Source organism: Crocuta crocuta, unplaced genomic scaffold (assembly GCF_008692635.1).
Source record: "Crocuta crocuta isolate KB4526 unplaced genomic scaffold, BGI_CrCroc_1.0 scaffold36, whole genome shotgun sequence".
Classification (NCBI taxonomy): Eukaryota; Metazoa; Chordata; class Mammalia; order Carnivora; family Hyaenidae; genus Crocuta; species Crocuta crocuta.
Window position 1 is genome coordinate 10,736,764 of NW_027532203.1, and position 14,853 is coordinate 10,751,616.

At 39.9% G+C, this 14,853-nt stretch overlaps 1 protein-coding gene across 2 annotated transcripts in view; it reads left to right on the top strand.

Moving 5' to 3' along the window:
- Positions 1-14,853, top strand: part of TCF4 (transcription factor 4) — a 354,008-nt gene that overhangs the window by 174,523 nt on the left and 164,632 nt on the right. The window contains exon 6 of one of the 2 annotated variants that reach the window (XM_077777707.1): positions 1,674-1,738. In XM_077777707.1, coding sequence (XP_077633833.1) covers positions 1,674-1,738 — 65 coding nt within the window. Of the gene's footprint in view, positions 1-1,673; positions 1,739-3,370; positions 3,575-14,853 lie in introns of those variants that run through there. The other variant, XM_077777708.1, reaches the window with a different exon arrangement.

Here is a 14,853-nt window from a genome sequence, read left to right on the forward strand (position 1 = left end):
ATTTATAAAGAGAAATTAAAGAGTATAAGTAGTTTACATTTGACTTACACAGAAGAGTACATAGGTCTATATGACCACTCATGCTTCGGAAATGGGTAAATGTGTCTTTTCTTTAATGTAAAATCCTCACACAATGGAAGTTATTCTCTTAGATCTTTCATGACTGACAGTCTATGAGATGGTATCCTGTTTCATTGGAATTGAAACTGATATGGACATTGATTTTCTACTTTGCCCTGAACACTATACCAGAGATGGGGGTGGAGGGGTGGGGGAGTGCTTTCCTAAGTCTGAGATTCACTGAAGCTAGTAGAAAAGTTAATACTGAGAGAGAAATTTTAAGACTCAGGTTTGGCTTTTTTTGAAAAGCATCTTCCATTTTATGTATATAGTGACTTCGATCCAAGGTATACTTTTGACAAGATAGAAGATTTATTAAAGATATGTCTTTTGTGTGGTGTCAGGAAGGTAGACTCTAATAGCATTGCCATTGAACCGAAAGATTAAAAATGACTCCTGTTACTTTTAACATTTATTTTAACTGGGGTCGAGGGAAGAAAACTTGGGGGTTGTAAACTTTAAAAGGATTTCAGTTCAGGGTCTCAAAATACTAGTGTTGAGTCTTCCCCTTGGAAAAAAGAACAGTAGAGTCCTGGGTGTAAAGTACTATGTACCCTTAAACTCTACTCTTGAAGAGAGAAATAACCCTCCCTCTTGGGGTGGGGCTTATGTTCTGGGCACTGAGTCACGTCACTAGTCCTTTTTAATGTCCTAATATGGATCAATTTTCTATGACAACTCTTCATATGTCACTAAATTCTACTGCTTAGATATCTTGTAATGTGGTTTCATTGTCTCCCTTGCAGATTATTAAGGCTACACATACTTCTAAAATAAACAAATGAGCAGCCTTGATGTTATCCTTAGATGTGGCCAAATAGCATCTGAGGCTCTATACATCTCTGTAGAGCCATCTACAGATAAAAACTGAGTTGTTAGAATTAGAACCAGACATTGATGCTCCCTTATTCCTTGATCCACTGGGTCAGTTGGTAGAATCTGAATTTGGGTTCAGAGAGGGTAATTTTTCAAAAGCCCCCTTTCCCAAATGTAAATTCCATCATCATTTCGATCATGATGGGGGTGTACCCCTGGGAAAGGGAGTTTAAAAAAGAGAGAGAGAGAGAGAGAGGGAGTCAGAATTTTGAGTAGTTTCTTTGCTATATTCACCATCTGGAGAGCCTTGATTGATTAGCTTTGGCCTCACCATTAAGTGTCAATATAATCAATGGGAATTACTAGACTAGGGTCATTACATAGATAATTTGCCTGCTGTGTAAATAAAAATGAAATTGTTTAAATTTTGTGAGAGAAAGAAAGTGAAAATAAGGGCTGACAATTTGTTTGTTAGAGAAAGTGGAGGCCATTGGAATGACAGTTTTTGGAAGTGTGGAGCAGTTTGGCTAAGAATAGGAATGAAGGATATTTTTTTTCCAGTTTATCATAGCCCAAGTGAGGAAGTGCTATTCCTTCTCTTGCTTGCATACATTTGCCAGTAGTGCCTACTTTACGTATGTAAACATCGGGGAAGAGAAGTGGATGTCTGTTACCTGGAGATTTTTTTTTTTAAGGAAAAACGTAATTTACACGTTTTTTGTTGTTTCTCTTGGCAGGTAAAACAGAAAGGGGCTCATACTCATCTTATGGGAGAGAATCAAACTTACAGGGCTGTCACCAGGTAAGTGAGACTCTCGCTTGGGGAAGGGTTGAGAGAATGAACCTGGTAAATCGGTTTGTTTTGTAAATTAGGTGATGCATCTTAGACTGTGGCACGAAGATGCACTGAAAGTCTGCCGGTGCCTCTCTCTTCTGAAAAGTAACGAAATAACACAGAGCTTGGAAGTAATAAACACCTCGTCTCTAGATCCCTGCCGCATCGGAACGACATTCACTGGCGTGTTTTTATTTTTTAATCCATCAGCCGGTACCAGTGGCACTGTTTGCAAACCAGCAATGTCGGTTAAAGTGGTTCTGTCAAAAGAGTTTATTTGCAATTAAGAACTTAAGAATTTCTTACACTGGAAATACTCCGTGCAGCCATGTGTCAGCCCCTGGGTTCGGGCGGTTATTGCCCTAAATTATAGTTTTCATAGGGGCTCTATGATGTTGTGTGAAAACAGGGTTGCATTGAGGGATAAAAATGTCTGTGAAAATATGATTTGTTGTCCCTTTTTGTTTCTGAATTGTTTTTGGCTGGAAGTCAAGGCCAGCAGGCTAACAGCAAAGCCGTCTCAAGGGAAGCATGCGTGAGCTAGAAAAATAAGAGTACTTTAATTAAATAATAAAATGCCAGTGTAATACAAAGGTATAGCATGTGTGTGTTTGTGTCTGTGTGCACTCTGCATTTGCATACTTTTCACTGCCCAGAGAAAGCCCAGTTCTAAAAATAATAGCCAGAGCCCAAAGTGTAAGCTTTAAGACAATTGAGTTTTTATGGATGTTTTCTTTCTAATTTCAATATCAGAATTAATCATATGTTTGAAATCTTTTGTTTTGTTTGGGATCCCGACTTTCTTTTTTGTAAGCGCATTTGGTTTCTTACTTTGGAAAACTCTAGATAAAATTTAATAATCCTCTCTAATAGTCAAAGCTTTCTACTGTTTTATTCCTCATTTAAGCAGAATGTTCCTTCTTCTTGTGCTTGAAAGGGAATGCTCGCTCTCTGGAACCCTCTCACCCTCCCATTTTCTTGAGTGACATGGGGGAAAAAAAATCAATTTTGAATTTTTGAAACAACCTGTTTAATATATCCTGGAAAACGTAAGCAACTAGTTTCAGCAATTAAATAGAGCCCGTGAAGGATCTACCTTTATGTATCAGTCATATGTCACTAAAGGTGGAATTCTGGTGAATNGCCTCCTCTGGCCCAGCCACCAATTCAGTCCTATTCGGCATCTAAAAGATTGGTTGCGATGAGGTGAGCCGGTGCCTGGTTAAGAACTCCTACTGCACAGGCTGCAAGAACAGTTCATGGCAGTTTGTTTGGAAAGAATTCTGCAGGAAAGAAATTTACAGCCATTCCAGCGCAACGGAAACATCTTTGGAATGTGAGTGCAAATGTTCGGGGCAGATAGCTCGGGCGACAAGCCTCTTAGTGCCGAGTCTCTAGTGTAAAGCTCCCAATTCCTGCAGATGAGCCGGTTCCTGTGTATCTGGTTTCTGAGGGTCAAGGCAGAGGTCATTAGAGTTTTGGGGAGAAGAAAGTTGACAACATCCTTCCTTTCCGCAGATGGTCATGGCAGAGGTCTCTGTTTTCGCTGGGCCTCTTTTTCTGGTCAATGAGAGAATAGGCTTCCTCGCCCCTGTATCCTTTCTTACTAATAGGAATTGGCGTGATTCCTCACAGACACAAAGATTTCCTCTGCTGAGTAAGCGCGAGGCCCCTTAACTTGTTAAAGCATCATCCAGACCGCGTGAGTCTGGCTGTGTATGTGCAGGGACACAGACCCTCCCTCGCTTTGTGGGAAATACTTCCCTCGGGAGAAACTGAAGTTATTTTTTTGGCAGACACGAGGTGAGGAGTGGAAGGGGGCAGAGGGTGGAGCGGAGGTGGACGGACTGGTGTGTGATGGCTGAATTTCTGGGCCTCGGGGAGGCTCCTTTTGAGACATTCATGTCCAGGGAAATTCTGTGGTGTACAGGAGTATGGGTGCATATGCTTTTCTTAAAAAGTCTTCATACTGTAGCTGTGGATGGAGTGTGGCGATTTCTGTCATTCTTATTTCTGCTTCGTGGTCGTGAGGCTTGCAGGAACGGACTCTGTCTGTGCTTAGCATGGTCTCAGCAGTATCCATAAACAGTGCGAGCACTTAAGGATAAATAAAAGAGCCAAATTTTGGAAATTCCCTGACTGAGAAAATAGGGGCTGGAGAGGAACAGTGCACATACTATGAATTTCTTCCGCTTTCCGTGCAGTTTGAGAATAGAGCAGACCATAGTGTGTCTCTTCCAGTGAATGTTTCTCTTGTGCCGAATTGCTCTTTTGAATCCCCGTCTCCAACACCAGCTATGCAAACCAGAAAGAAAGGCAGAGTCTCGGGTACCTTGGGCTTCAGGTCTGAGTAGCAGATCACAGCTGAAATGATTCCCCACTGTGTGCTAAGGTGAGTGGCTTTCTGGAGAGGAAGCTTTTGTTTTCTCCTGTTTACTACATTAGGGAGATGCTGGGTGGAAATCCTATAGATGATATGCCCTGAGGAGCTCCAAAAGCAGCTTTCTCATATTATAACCATGTATCCTGTGGACTTAGCGGGATGAGCACTGTTACATGGGAGCATGCTTATTCCAGCCTCAAATGGCCTTTTGTTTGGTGTAGAGAAAAGGCGGTGGCAAGCAACAGGTAGCAAAATGCTGGCCTGGAGAAATAAATTACTATTTTTAAGTGTATCGTATTTCAAAAATGCATCAGGTTAAAAAAATATATACACATATCGATTATGTCTCTCTTGAGGATTTAGCACTGAGAGTGATAGACGTGTGGCTTTTTAAAAAGTAGCATTTTAGCCAAAAACCAAAAAGCTGGCAGGTTCCTTATTAAGTTGCTTTCATTAAAAAAAAGTAATATGAATTCGTTAATTCATTTCCACATAAAATTATCGGAAATAAACACGGTAACTTTTTCAGACTTTTGAAACTGTGTAGAAAATGAACCAATAGACAAAAGCAAAGCGGCCAAATGGACTTTTTTTTTTAGTCCTCTCTAAATATGGCAAAACTAATTTAAATCAAATTGGGGTACGGAAATCACACCCAGGCTTAAACTGTTCTTGCCAAATTGCAACCTCATACTACTTTTACTGGCAGAGAAAATAAAATTTATAATGGAAAGTCTGACAGAAATGAAAATGAGCGGAAATGAAGTTTTTCACAAGATAGTCCAACCTTTAAATGATAACCAATGGCTAATACCTAATGGGCATCACTGCAGATCACCAAAGGAAAGAAAAAATGTCATTTGCTTTTGGCCTCTTTTGCTGCTTTGAATAGGATGTTTGGCAAATGCAAACTTTTTAATCTTGCTGAGATCTTCTGTTTTTGAATGGAATGATGATGTCAACACAAACGATTGTTATTAAGGCAGAAGTTTTCTCCTTAAATGAAAATTCAGGATTGATTATCAGGAATTGTTTGTCTTTTCTTTTTGGGATATAGTCCAGATCTAAAGCAATCGTTTCATTATTAGTATCTCCTGGGCAAGTTATGTGTGTGGGGTGTGTGTGTGTGTGTGTGTGTGTGTACACTATATGGAAAGCTGGGCCCTATCTGAGACCAATTAAATTAGGATCTCATTGAGTTAGTTGGGCCTTTGCTTTTCTGACAGTTCCCCAGGTGATGTACTGTCTGGCTAGGTTTGATGATTTCCTAGAATGTTCTATAGGAATATACCGTATTTTAAAGACGTGTTCAAAAACTGGTATTGCCACTGACCTTGAAAGAGCTTTTCGACTTCTTGCCTTCATTTGATTATTCAAGACATAGAAATATACTGCATAAATACTTCATTTAAAAGGCAGTGAGAATTAGTGATTTACTGAAAATCAGAAAGATGCCTTGAAGTCTTTATACAGAATTATGCAACTGAATGTCCCAGCCCATATCTTGTTTTCTCTAGTGAAGTCCAAGGCTCTAACCTCAACTGCATTCTTTTTCTTTCTCAGCAAGTAATCAAATAGGACTATGCTGATAAAGTTATTTGATGTTGAGATCTTAAAACCAATGGGATTTAAGAATTAGGCTTAATCTCAGATACTTTAGTTAAATTCCAGAAACTTTGAAACTCCGTAGAAAATGGAGCTTTCCTATATGAAGTTTGATTTGCTCATACACTTCATTTTTGAGTCATTGAAATTAGACATTATAGTTGGTTCTGAAGTGAATTACACATTTACGATCTGCTTGTTTTTCTTTTGATTATTTTTATTTTCGATACAGAGAGAATTAGAAGTGACTTAATTCTACAACTTTTGGCCCCTTTAAATTTTCCTTATCTAAAGTCAAAATAGAAAGGATAGAAGCAAAAAAAAAAGGCATGAAATCCTTTGTCTGTTCTTTAAAAAAATGGCTACTTGGATCTCATGGAAGCAGAAATACATCTTGTTTTTTACTTTGACATCGCACTTAGGTGTTTGTTCGTAGTGGACAGTATATCAGTCCGGGTCCAGTGCATTCTTCCTCGGGCCCGCTACCACCCACGTCCTGTGCGTCTGTGTTGCCTTCCCCTTCCCTCCATAGCGCCTCTTGGATTGGCCATTATTTGTGTTTGTTGAATGCTGATTTCCACCAAGATTCTGTAAACTCCTACAGGGCAGGGGCCGCGTTGGCTTTATCGTGAACTGTGTGTACTCTGTGCCTAGCAGGGTGAGAATTATGATAACCTAATGCTTATTCCCCCAGCATCACTTTTAGGAATCGTTTTGAGACCGGGAAGTCTGAATAGCGATATACGGGAACCATTAGCTAGCATCGTTTCCATGCCTACAAAAATAAGAAAATCCATACTCTCTCAAAGAAAGTCCTTTGGAAGTCTGCCCTTTTCATGTGCTGTGCAGACCTGGAATGACACACACACAGGTCATGTCATGGAGAGTCACTCGTCACTTACCGTCAGGGCGCTCGCTGGGTACTAGCAGGTGATGGTCTCGCTCTTCTAGGCCTGAACGTTCTCAAAGGAGATGATGAGGGGATTTTATGTTCTGTGTTTCCGGTGGGCATGTTATTGGAACCAAAGGTCAGAATCCAGTCCCGTCCTTTTTGAGTATGCCAGTGAGGCCAGTGGCACAGATATTTACAATCATGATGACTTCAGACACCGCAGGGCCTGAGTGTACTGTGTGTGTGCCATTGCGACTCTGCCCCAGGCAGCCTTTCATGCAGCAGCCTGTTTGTTTTGGGGGCATTGCTGTGGGTGGACCTCTCACCCAACAGCCGTCCCAACTCTCACCAAAGGGGAGAATGGAGCCATTCTCTCATCGTGTTGATGAGCAGGTATTTACTGGCTCTCTACCTATGCGTTAGGTACTATGGAGAAAAACAAGGGTAGGCTCTTCCATGCTTTCCCTTCAACTCCCACCAGCAGCTCTCCGAACATTGGCCATCAAGCTCCATTTATTTAATTAAAAAAATTTTTAGATACCTTATGTAGTCTAAATTTTCAAATACTTAGAAAGGTTGAAAAACAAATGAAGTGTCATATACCCAGCACTTATATTAAACAGTTGCTAATATTTGTTATATTTGCTTCATGTATATAAATGTATACGTACATTTTTCAGTGAACCATTGTTAAGTGGCGGACCTAGTAAGATTTCACCCCTAGATTTTTCATGTGTCTTTGAAAATTAAAAACACTTAGCCACTGAAATGCTATTAACACCCCTAAAGAAAATAAAAATAGTTTCCTAATCTAATACCCTATGTGTTCAGATTTCTTAAATTGTCCTCCCATGAAAATGTCCTCAATAGCTTTTTTTCTTCAGTCATTGCATTCACGCATGGTATTTGGTTTCTGTGTCTCTTTATAATTTCTTTTAAACTAGAACAATTTCTGTAATTAAAAAAATGACAGTTAAAGAAATCAGGCCAGTTGTCTTGAAAAATATTCCCATATCTAGAACTGTCAGCTTATTTTGTGTGTGTGTGGTGCTGTTTAATTTGTTACTCTATCACTTGTCTTACCTACAGGTTGAAAATTAGGTCTAAAGGTTTATTCGTATGGATGCTACACATTTTTGGCCCGAGTATGTCATTGATGATGCTATGTGCTTCATATTATATTCCATCCGGAGTCACATAATGTCCAGTTATGCTGCTATTGATGATGCTTGGTGAAAGTGGGGACCCCCAGATTCTTTCTGTTGTAAAGAAATCTTTCTCTTTTTGCAATCAGTAAGCAATCATTGTGTTGATACTTTAGCACTGGGCAGATATCCCATTTCCTCAGTACTCTTTGGCTTGATGGTTTTAGCATACATTGATGATGTGTGCTTTTGAAGTAGTGATTTTAAAAAAAAAAACATCTTTTCATCTTAATTTATAGCTGACATTCTTCTGTAAAAAGCTTTCTTTCATTGCTCATATTTGAGCGCTGGTACTTCATACATATACAAGTTTAATGCTAATAGTCCTTGTATTAAATATGGTACTGGAGGGAACTGGAAGCATTAAAGCATTCTTCACGTCTCTTAAGGTGTGTTTATTAAATAAAAAACAGTTATGGCTCAGGCTAATGGTCAGAAAAGCTTTAATTGCAGGAGGAAGGAGGTAATTACAGGTATGTTTCCTTGCAAGCTAAACTCTAGTATTTTCTTGAAATTTGGGACCTTATGACAATGTCTGTGTTGCTCGCTCTTAGATTAATCTTGTTGTAATAACTGGAGTTTCTCTAGATTCTCATGTTGTCCTTTCTACTACACTAATTATTCTGAAAGCCCTCACAAGGCTGACCATCAGTGGCTGACCCACTGAGTCCGGTAGGCAGCTGTGACGCTTAAAGTTGTCTAATTGATGGTCATTGAGATATTGGCCTTGGTCCCTCCCCAGTCCTTGCAGAACCCGGATGCGACTGATGAGTGGATATCAAAACGAATGAATGTCTTAAAGTTAGTCCGGGCTCAATCTAGAGGAAGGCCGAGAACTAATATTAGGTGCCAGTATAAACTTCTATGCTGATTATTATTGTCCTAATTTAATGAGTAAGAAAACGAAGCCCAAAGAAGTAAAGCAAGCAGGACTCAGGTCACACCCCAGGTGAGCTCAGAGCCAGATTTTGAACTCTTAAAATACCTGATTATAAAGCCAGTGCTCTCCTGGTGTGGGTTCTCTGCTGCCCCAACCTGTGACGAGGTTTCTGGGCTCAAAGATCCACATTGCAGCCCATCTGGAAAACCACGTTTGGTAGATACCAGGCCCGCTGGAGAGTCTGGGCCTAACATGGTGCCTAGAACAGTAGCTTCACTTGGGTCTGTTCAGGATGTGCTGGAACTCTGTACCCATGGAGGAGGTTGGGAGAGGGGAGGGGACCACATGTGTCCCGAGTGCCTGGCCCTTTTCCGTTGTTCTTATTTTTAAGTAAACCGCCTGTGTCTATATGCATCATCCATTCTGTACCATCCTCCAAATTAGCATGTGTAGTTTCATTAAAACCAATAAAGCTTCCCCGTGAAAAGGCTGGGGTAGAATATGCCAATTCACATTTTAGCAACAGCGTGAACACTTTCTTAAAAATGTATGGATTATATTTGGGCCTTGCTTTTTGTGCAATGCAGGCAGAATATGGTTTGCCATTACATGAATTTGGATTCTTCATAGAGCAAATTAGTTTTCCGAAAATACAAGAACTACATAGATTGAAATTATGAAACCATACCTTTCTCAGGCTCTTAAGTGTGACCTCCATAATTTCTTGATTATGACATTTAACTCACTTGTGAAATGACAGGTATGTTTTAGAAGCACAGGCAAGTTTTATACAACAGTTCAGGACAGTGAGTGCGTTGAAATAAATGGAAATTGCTTTGAGATGATCTATGGGACACCAAAAAAACCCCAAAAAAACAAAAAAACAGAAACACGGAGTTCTGGTATCCAAATGGAAACTTCACTAGAATCTTTGGATTAACTTCTCTTTTCTTAGAAAACATATTTGGAGGTTTTTAATAAGCACTAGCAATTAGGAATTTAATTCATCTTTATATTTTTGATATATAAAGAGAAAGGGGAAAATCAATTAATGACTAAACAGTTGGTTTAACAGTGAGGTGTATTTGATAAAAATTAATGTTGAAATGTGACTGCCTATATAGTGTAGAAATCAGGATTGTCTTATTGCTTCTTTCTTTAAGAAAGGAAGTCCCGGGGCGCCTGGGTGGCTTAGTCGGTTAAGCGTCCGACTTTCGCTTAGGTCATGATCTCGCGGTTCGTGGGTTCGAGCCCCGCGTCGGGCTCTGTGCTGACTGCCAGCTCAGAGCCTGGAGACTGTTTCAGAGTTTGTGTCTCCCTCTCTCTCTGACCCTCCCCTGCTCACGCTGTCTCTCTCTCTCCTAGAAAAAAAAAATATTTAAGGAAGTACACTCCCAATGCAGCTTCAGAAAAACTTTTCAATATAAAATGGCAGAAATATTTCTTTTTCTTTCTTTATGACTATTCTTGAAATGGTTTCATCACTAAGGAGGTATCTTCTGGAATTCTTAAAAAGGAGACCCCCGAGTTGAAATAGTAGGAATACTGCAAGATCCCAACAAAACCCCATAATCTTTTTAGAAATAAATACTTTCGAAAGGAATAGATACCGAGTCTGCTGCTGGGCCTGGTATGGTAACCTGCTTAGACTTGAGCCTCATCCTTTGAAAAATTTGTGTGTGTGTGTGTGTGTGTGTGTGTGTGTGTGTGTGTTCTGGATGTTTATGTAGATTTCTTTACATATATCACTCACAGATAAACTAAACTAAGCTTCCTAAAGCCTGGACCTTTTATGTTCAGTGTGTTATGTATTATCTAACAGACGTAGTTTCTTGGGAGAAGAAAACCGGCAAGAATCCATAGTTGCATTTGCCTTAGGATTTCTAGTGCATAAATGTTTTCTTATAGTATGACACTTATTTTTGCACTTAATAAAGGGAGAAGTCAAATTTTGGTAGGATAGCATCCTTGACCTGGCACTTCCCCAGATTTTGTTGAATAGAATATATTGTCACTGTTTAATTCTTATGGTAACTTAATGAAATGTATATAACCGTTGATTTCATTACCCTCTCCTTTGAAAAGACGTCTTCCAGTGAAGGTTTTCTGTGACATTAAAAAAAAAAAAAATGCTAGATACATCTTACTTTCAACCTACCTCAGAGCCACATTTGTGTGAATTTGGGACGACAGTTCAGTGATAAGAAAGTAATTAGGAGGAATATCATTGAAGTTTTCAAGCAGTGACCATTCTCTAGGGCTCTAGATGTGGGGGTCCCTATGTGTCGGGGTCTGACCGTGCATGCACACGGAATAATCTGAGCTCATTTGTACAGTGATAATGAACAGCAGGGCACTGAATCTTTTCAGTTTTATTGGTATTGTATACAGTAAGTTATTAAATTTCATCTCTGTAATACACCTGCAGTAAAATAACAAAACATTGCTGCACTTAAAGAACATGTGTGTGTGGTACAATGCCCTCCCCCATCATTTCAGCCCCCCCAACAGCTGCTTACAGATTTCAAGATCCATTGTATATATTCCCTTGAGCCCACCTCTAATAATCGAGACACATCTGCCATTGCAGTATTATAGGCATATGTAGTTTTATTGAAAACTATACCTGTAAAAAAATTAAATAACTCCTACCTCAATTAAATTGGCAAGCTACCTTTTGCAAAGATCATATTGCAGACCTCCTGAGACCTAGTGAGTTCATTTTATTCTTATATTACAAATCACTAAATATGTTATTTTTATTTAGCCAAGTGCCTCATTTTTCTCATTCTTTGATAATAAGTCACTTTCATCTATTCTCACTTTTGTTTTCCTTTACCCCCTCATCTTCACATATAAAAAAAAAATTACCATGCAAGCTGTACAAAGGAAACACCGAGAGCCTCACTGCAGTAAACACAGGATAAATAAAGTCAAAGGGAAAGGACCCAGCATGCAGCTCTAATTTTTAAGTGATTATTAAATAGACATAAAGGTTAAAAATCAGATTCAAAATCTGAACTCATCTTGTGCTTTGACAGAGATTTTTACAATCGTTTTTGAGATCAATTTGATCACCATAATGGCAGAAAAGGAAATAATACAGAATGAGTTAAGAGGTCATACAAAGCATACGTAGGTGATCAGATTAAATTCCTTACCTCAATATTTACCTTTTTTTTTTTTTGAAGAATGGGTCAATAATAAATGTCTATAAAATAAACTTTTATTCAAACAGGAATAAAGCAAGTATGTAGGGTGTCTATATAATTATTCATAGTGAATGAATCATGCCATAAGTTTAGTGATTTAGTTAAGAAGAAAAGTTTATAAGCTCACTTCGTATTGTCAGAGAAAATTCCAAGGACTAGATGGCCACTATATGAATAGGAAGAAAAAAAACTATATACCCTTTTAGGAGGATGTGAAGGTTCCTCATTGCATAGTTCCTTAGAAAGAAAGAATGTTTTGTGCTCTTCAGAGGGCAGTGTGTGAATGGACTGAGGGCACGAGACATGGGTGCCTATTCCCCAAGTGAGCACAGACTTAGGAAATAGATCCTCTGATGACAGTTGGAAAGTGGCTGGTTTCATAGGAAGAAGTCACAGATAAAGAGTACGTGATTGTTGCGCTAGCATAGGTAGAAAATCAAGTAGCCTTACTGATCACCAGTCAGGATTAAAAACCGTCTCATGTTTAAATGATGGATTTTCTTTTTTGATAAGACAACTGATTAAAACTAGTGGTCATTTGGTTCCGCTAGGCTGCCTGTGCCTGTGAGATTATGCTCAGTCTCTGATCAACTAAGGTATTTTCTGCCCCTCTCATGGTTCACAGAGATTCAGAGTCTAGTGAGGACAAAAGGCCGAGTCCTTGGGGGTGCCTGGCTGGCTCAGTCAGTAGAGCATTCTGTTTCTTGATCTCGGGGTTCTGAGTTCAGGTTCCACGTTGGGCATGGAGATGACTTGAGAAAGAAAAGAAAAGAAAGGCTGAGTCCTAGATAGGGTTATTGCTGACAGCTAGGATCCCAAACCCCAAGAGAATCAGAATTCAAGATCTTATAAGGATTTCAACTTTGTGAGTTTGTTCGTGTTATAGAAAAATACGTTATAAATTCTAAACAGACTTTTTAAACAAAGCTTATGCACACATTGGGGAATACTTAATTCAGGCCATCCTGTTCCTTGGAAGGCCCATCAACAGAACTTTCTTCTCCTAGATGTGATTACCTTCTGCAGAAATATCTATTACCTGTACTTTTGAACTGGGAATTCTGTTTCTCACACTGAGCTCTGCAACTCAGAACCGTAATGTGTAGAGTGACCAGTATGGTACAACATCGACAGTGGTAAAAGATTTGCTATGGACAATGACATGTGTCAAAGAAGAATGTCAGCAGCTGCTGCCGCTCTGACATTGCCCCTCAAGGAGTCTTTCTGCATCTCCACCATTTATTTTGCTGTCTCAACCAAAGAGAAATCACTGATATAGACCTATTCTCAGTCCTGGTGACGCTTAGTTACTAAGTAAGATTTGTTTGAATTTGTTTCCAGAGTGCAAGTCCTGGCTGTCATATTCTGGTAAGAATATTTAAGTTTAGAGTTTTATACATGGAGGAAGGGACTGTTCTTGGATTTATTTCTAGGAGAACTTGTTCTCTATTCTCTTTTGCAGGTAACATATACATCCTATCATTCCTAGAGTCTGGACTGTCTCCAATTCATACTTCATCGCAAAGCAGATTTTCATCCCATTGTATCCTAGATAACTGTACTGTTGCCTATGAGATTTTAGAAACTCAGATGCCAGGATTGGGGCCTCCTATGGAGTTCTATTCATTGGGTCTCCCTTAGTTACCTGGTGCCAACAATTTTATCTGTGTTCTAGGTATTTGTAGATACTGCTCTAGAATTAGAATGGAGACATGCTAAATCAGCTCTGTAGAACCTCAGCCAGCAATGAGAACATTCTAGAATACTCACCATATCTTCATTTGGGTGTTCAGTACGTATTTATTATGAAGTAGCACCCTATTTCTCCCACCTACCCCCCGAAGATCATGATATCTACCCTAGTAGAGGGTTTGAGCTAATAGTACAGTTGTCTGATTGGAGGCTCTAACTCATAACTTTCCAAATTCATATTCTTACATTTACATATATTTTCAAGGAGATAGAGTAAAATTTGTCAGTTAAGGTTTTGTGCTTTTGACCTTGAATTTTACTGATTGAACTTCCCCTCAAGATTAGTCCTTCCGTCTGTGTTTGCTTGGTGACTGACCTCCAAATGCCATCCGAGACTGCTCTGACTCCCTCAACCCCAGAAGTCCTCAGTTTTTAGACTTCATGGATTTGGCTTCCTCTACCCATGCATCTGCCCCATCCCCCACTCTCCCAGTCACCATTGCGGCTATCTCTACTGCTCTAGTTTCCTCCATCCGTACCTTCTCCCTCACATGGCGGCTGGAGTGCTTTTCTCCACAAAACCCTGATGCTGTTGTGCCCTTGCTTAGCCTCCCTTCATGGCTTGAGGGACCCATCCTTCCCATGATGTACAGACTCTTGATAGCCTGGCCCTTGTCCTGGCCTCCAGCCTTGTCCCGCACACTCACCCACATCTGTTCCAGCCGTACTGAGCTGTGTATAGTTCCCTCAAGGGCTCTTTCATAATTATCCCTGTCTTTACACGAGCCCTTCCATTGGCCTGGAATAGCTTCATCCTGTTTCTCCTTCTCCCCTTATATTCGTTTTACCAGGTAACTCATGCTCTTTATCCAAGATTCAGTTGATGCCTTGTTTTTTCCAGGGACCCTCACTGCTATACCCAGGCTACAGTGAGGGGCTCTCTTCTCTGCACAGGTAGCCACTGGTGCACTTCTTTCTCCTGACAGTTGTCACGCTTCCCACAGCCAGAGAATGCCAGGGAGCAGGCCCGTCATCCCCGTCCTTGGTGCCTAACAGAGGACACTCGGTGAGCGTTTGCGCAGATGTCATTGCATGGATAAGTAAATGGATAAATGCACCAACAACAGTAACAAATTCTATAACTGTGAGCAAATAACATAGTTAAGCATTTTCATGCAAATTTCTTGTCTTAAATTAATCATGCCAGTGCGCC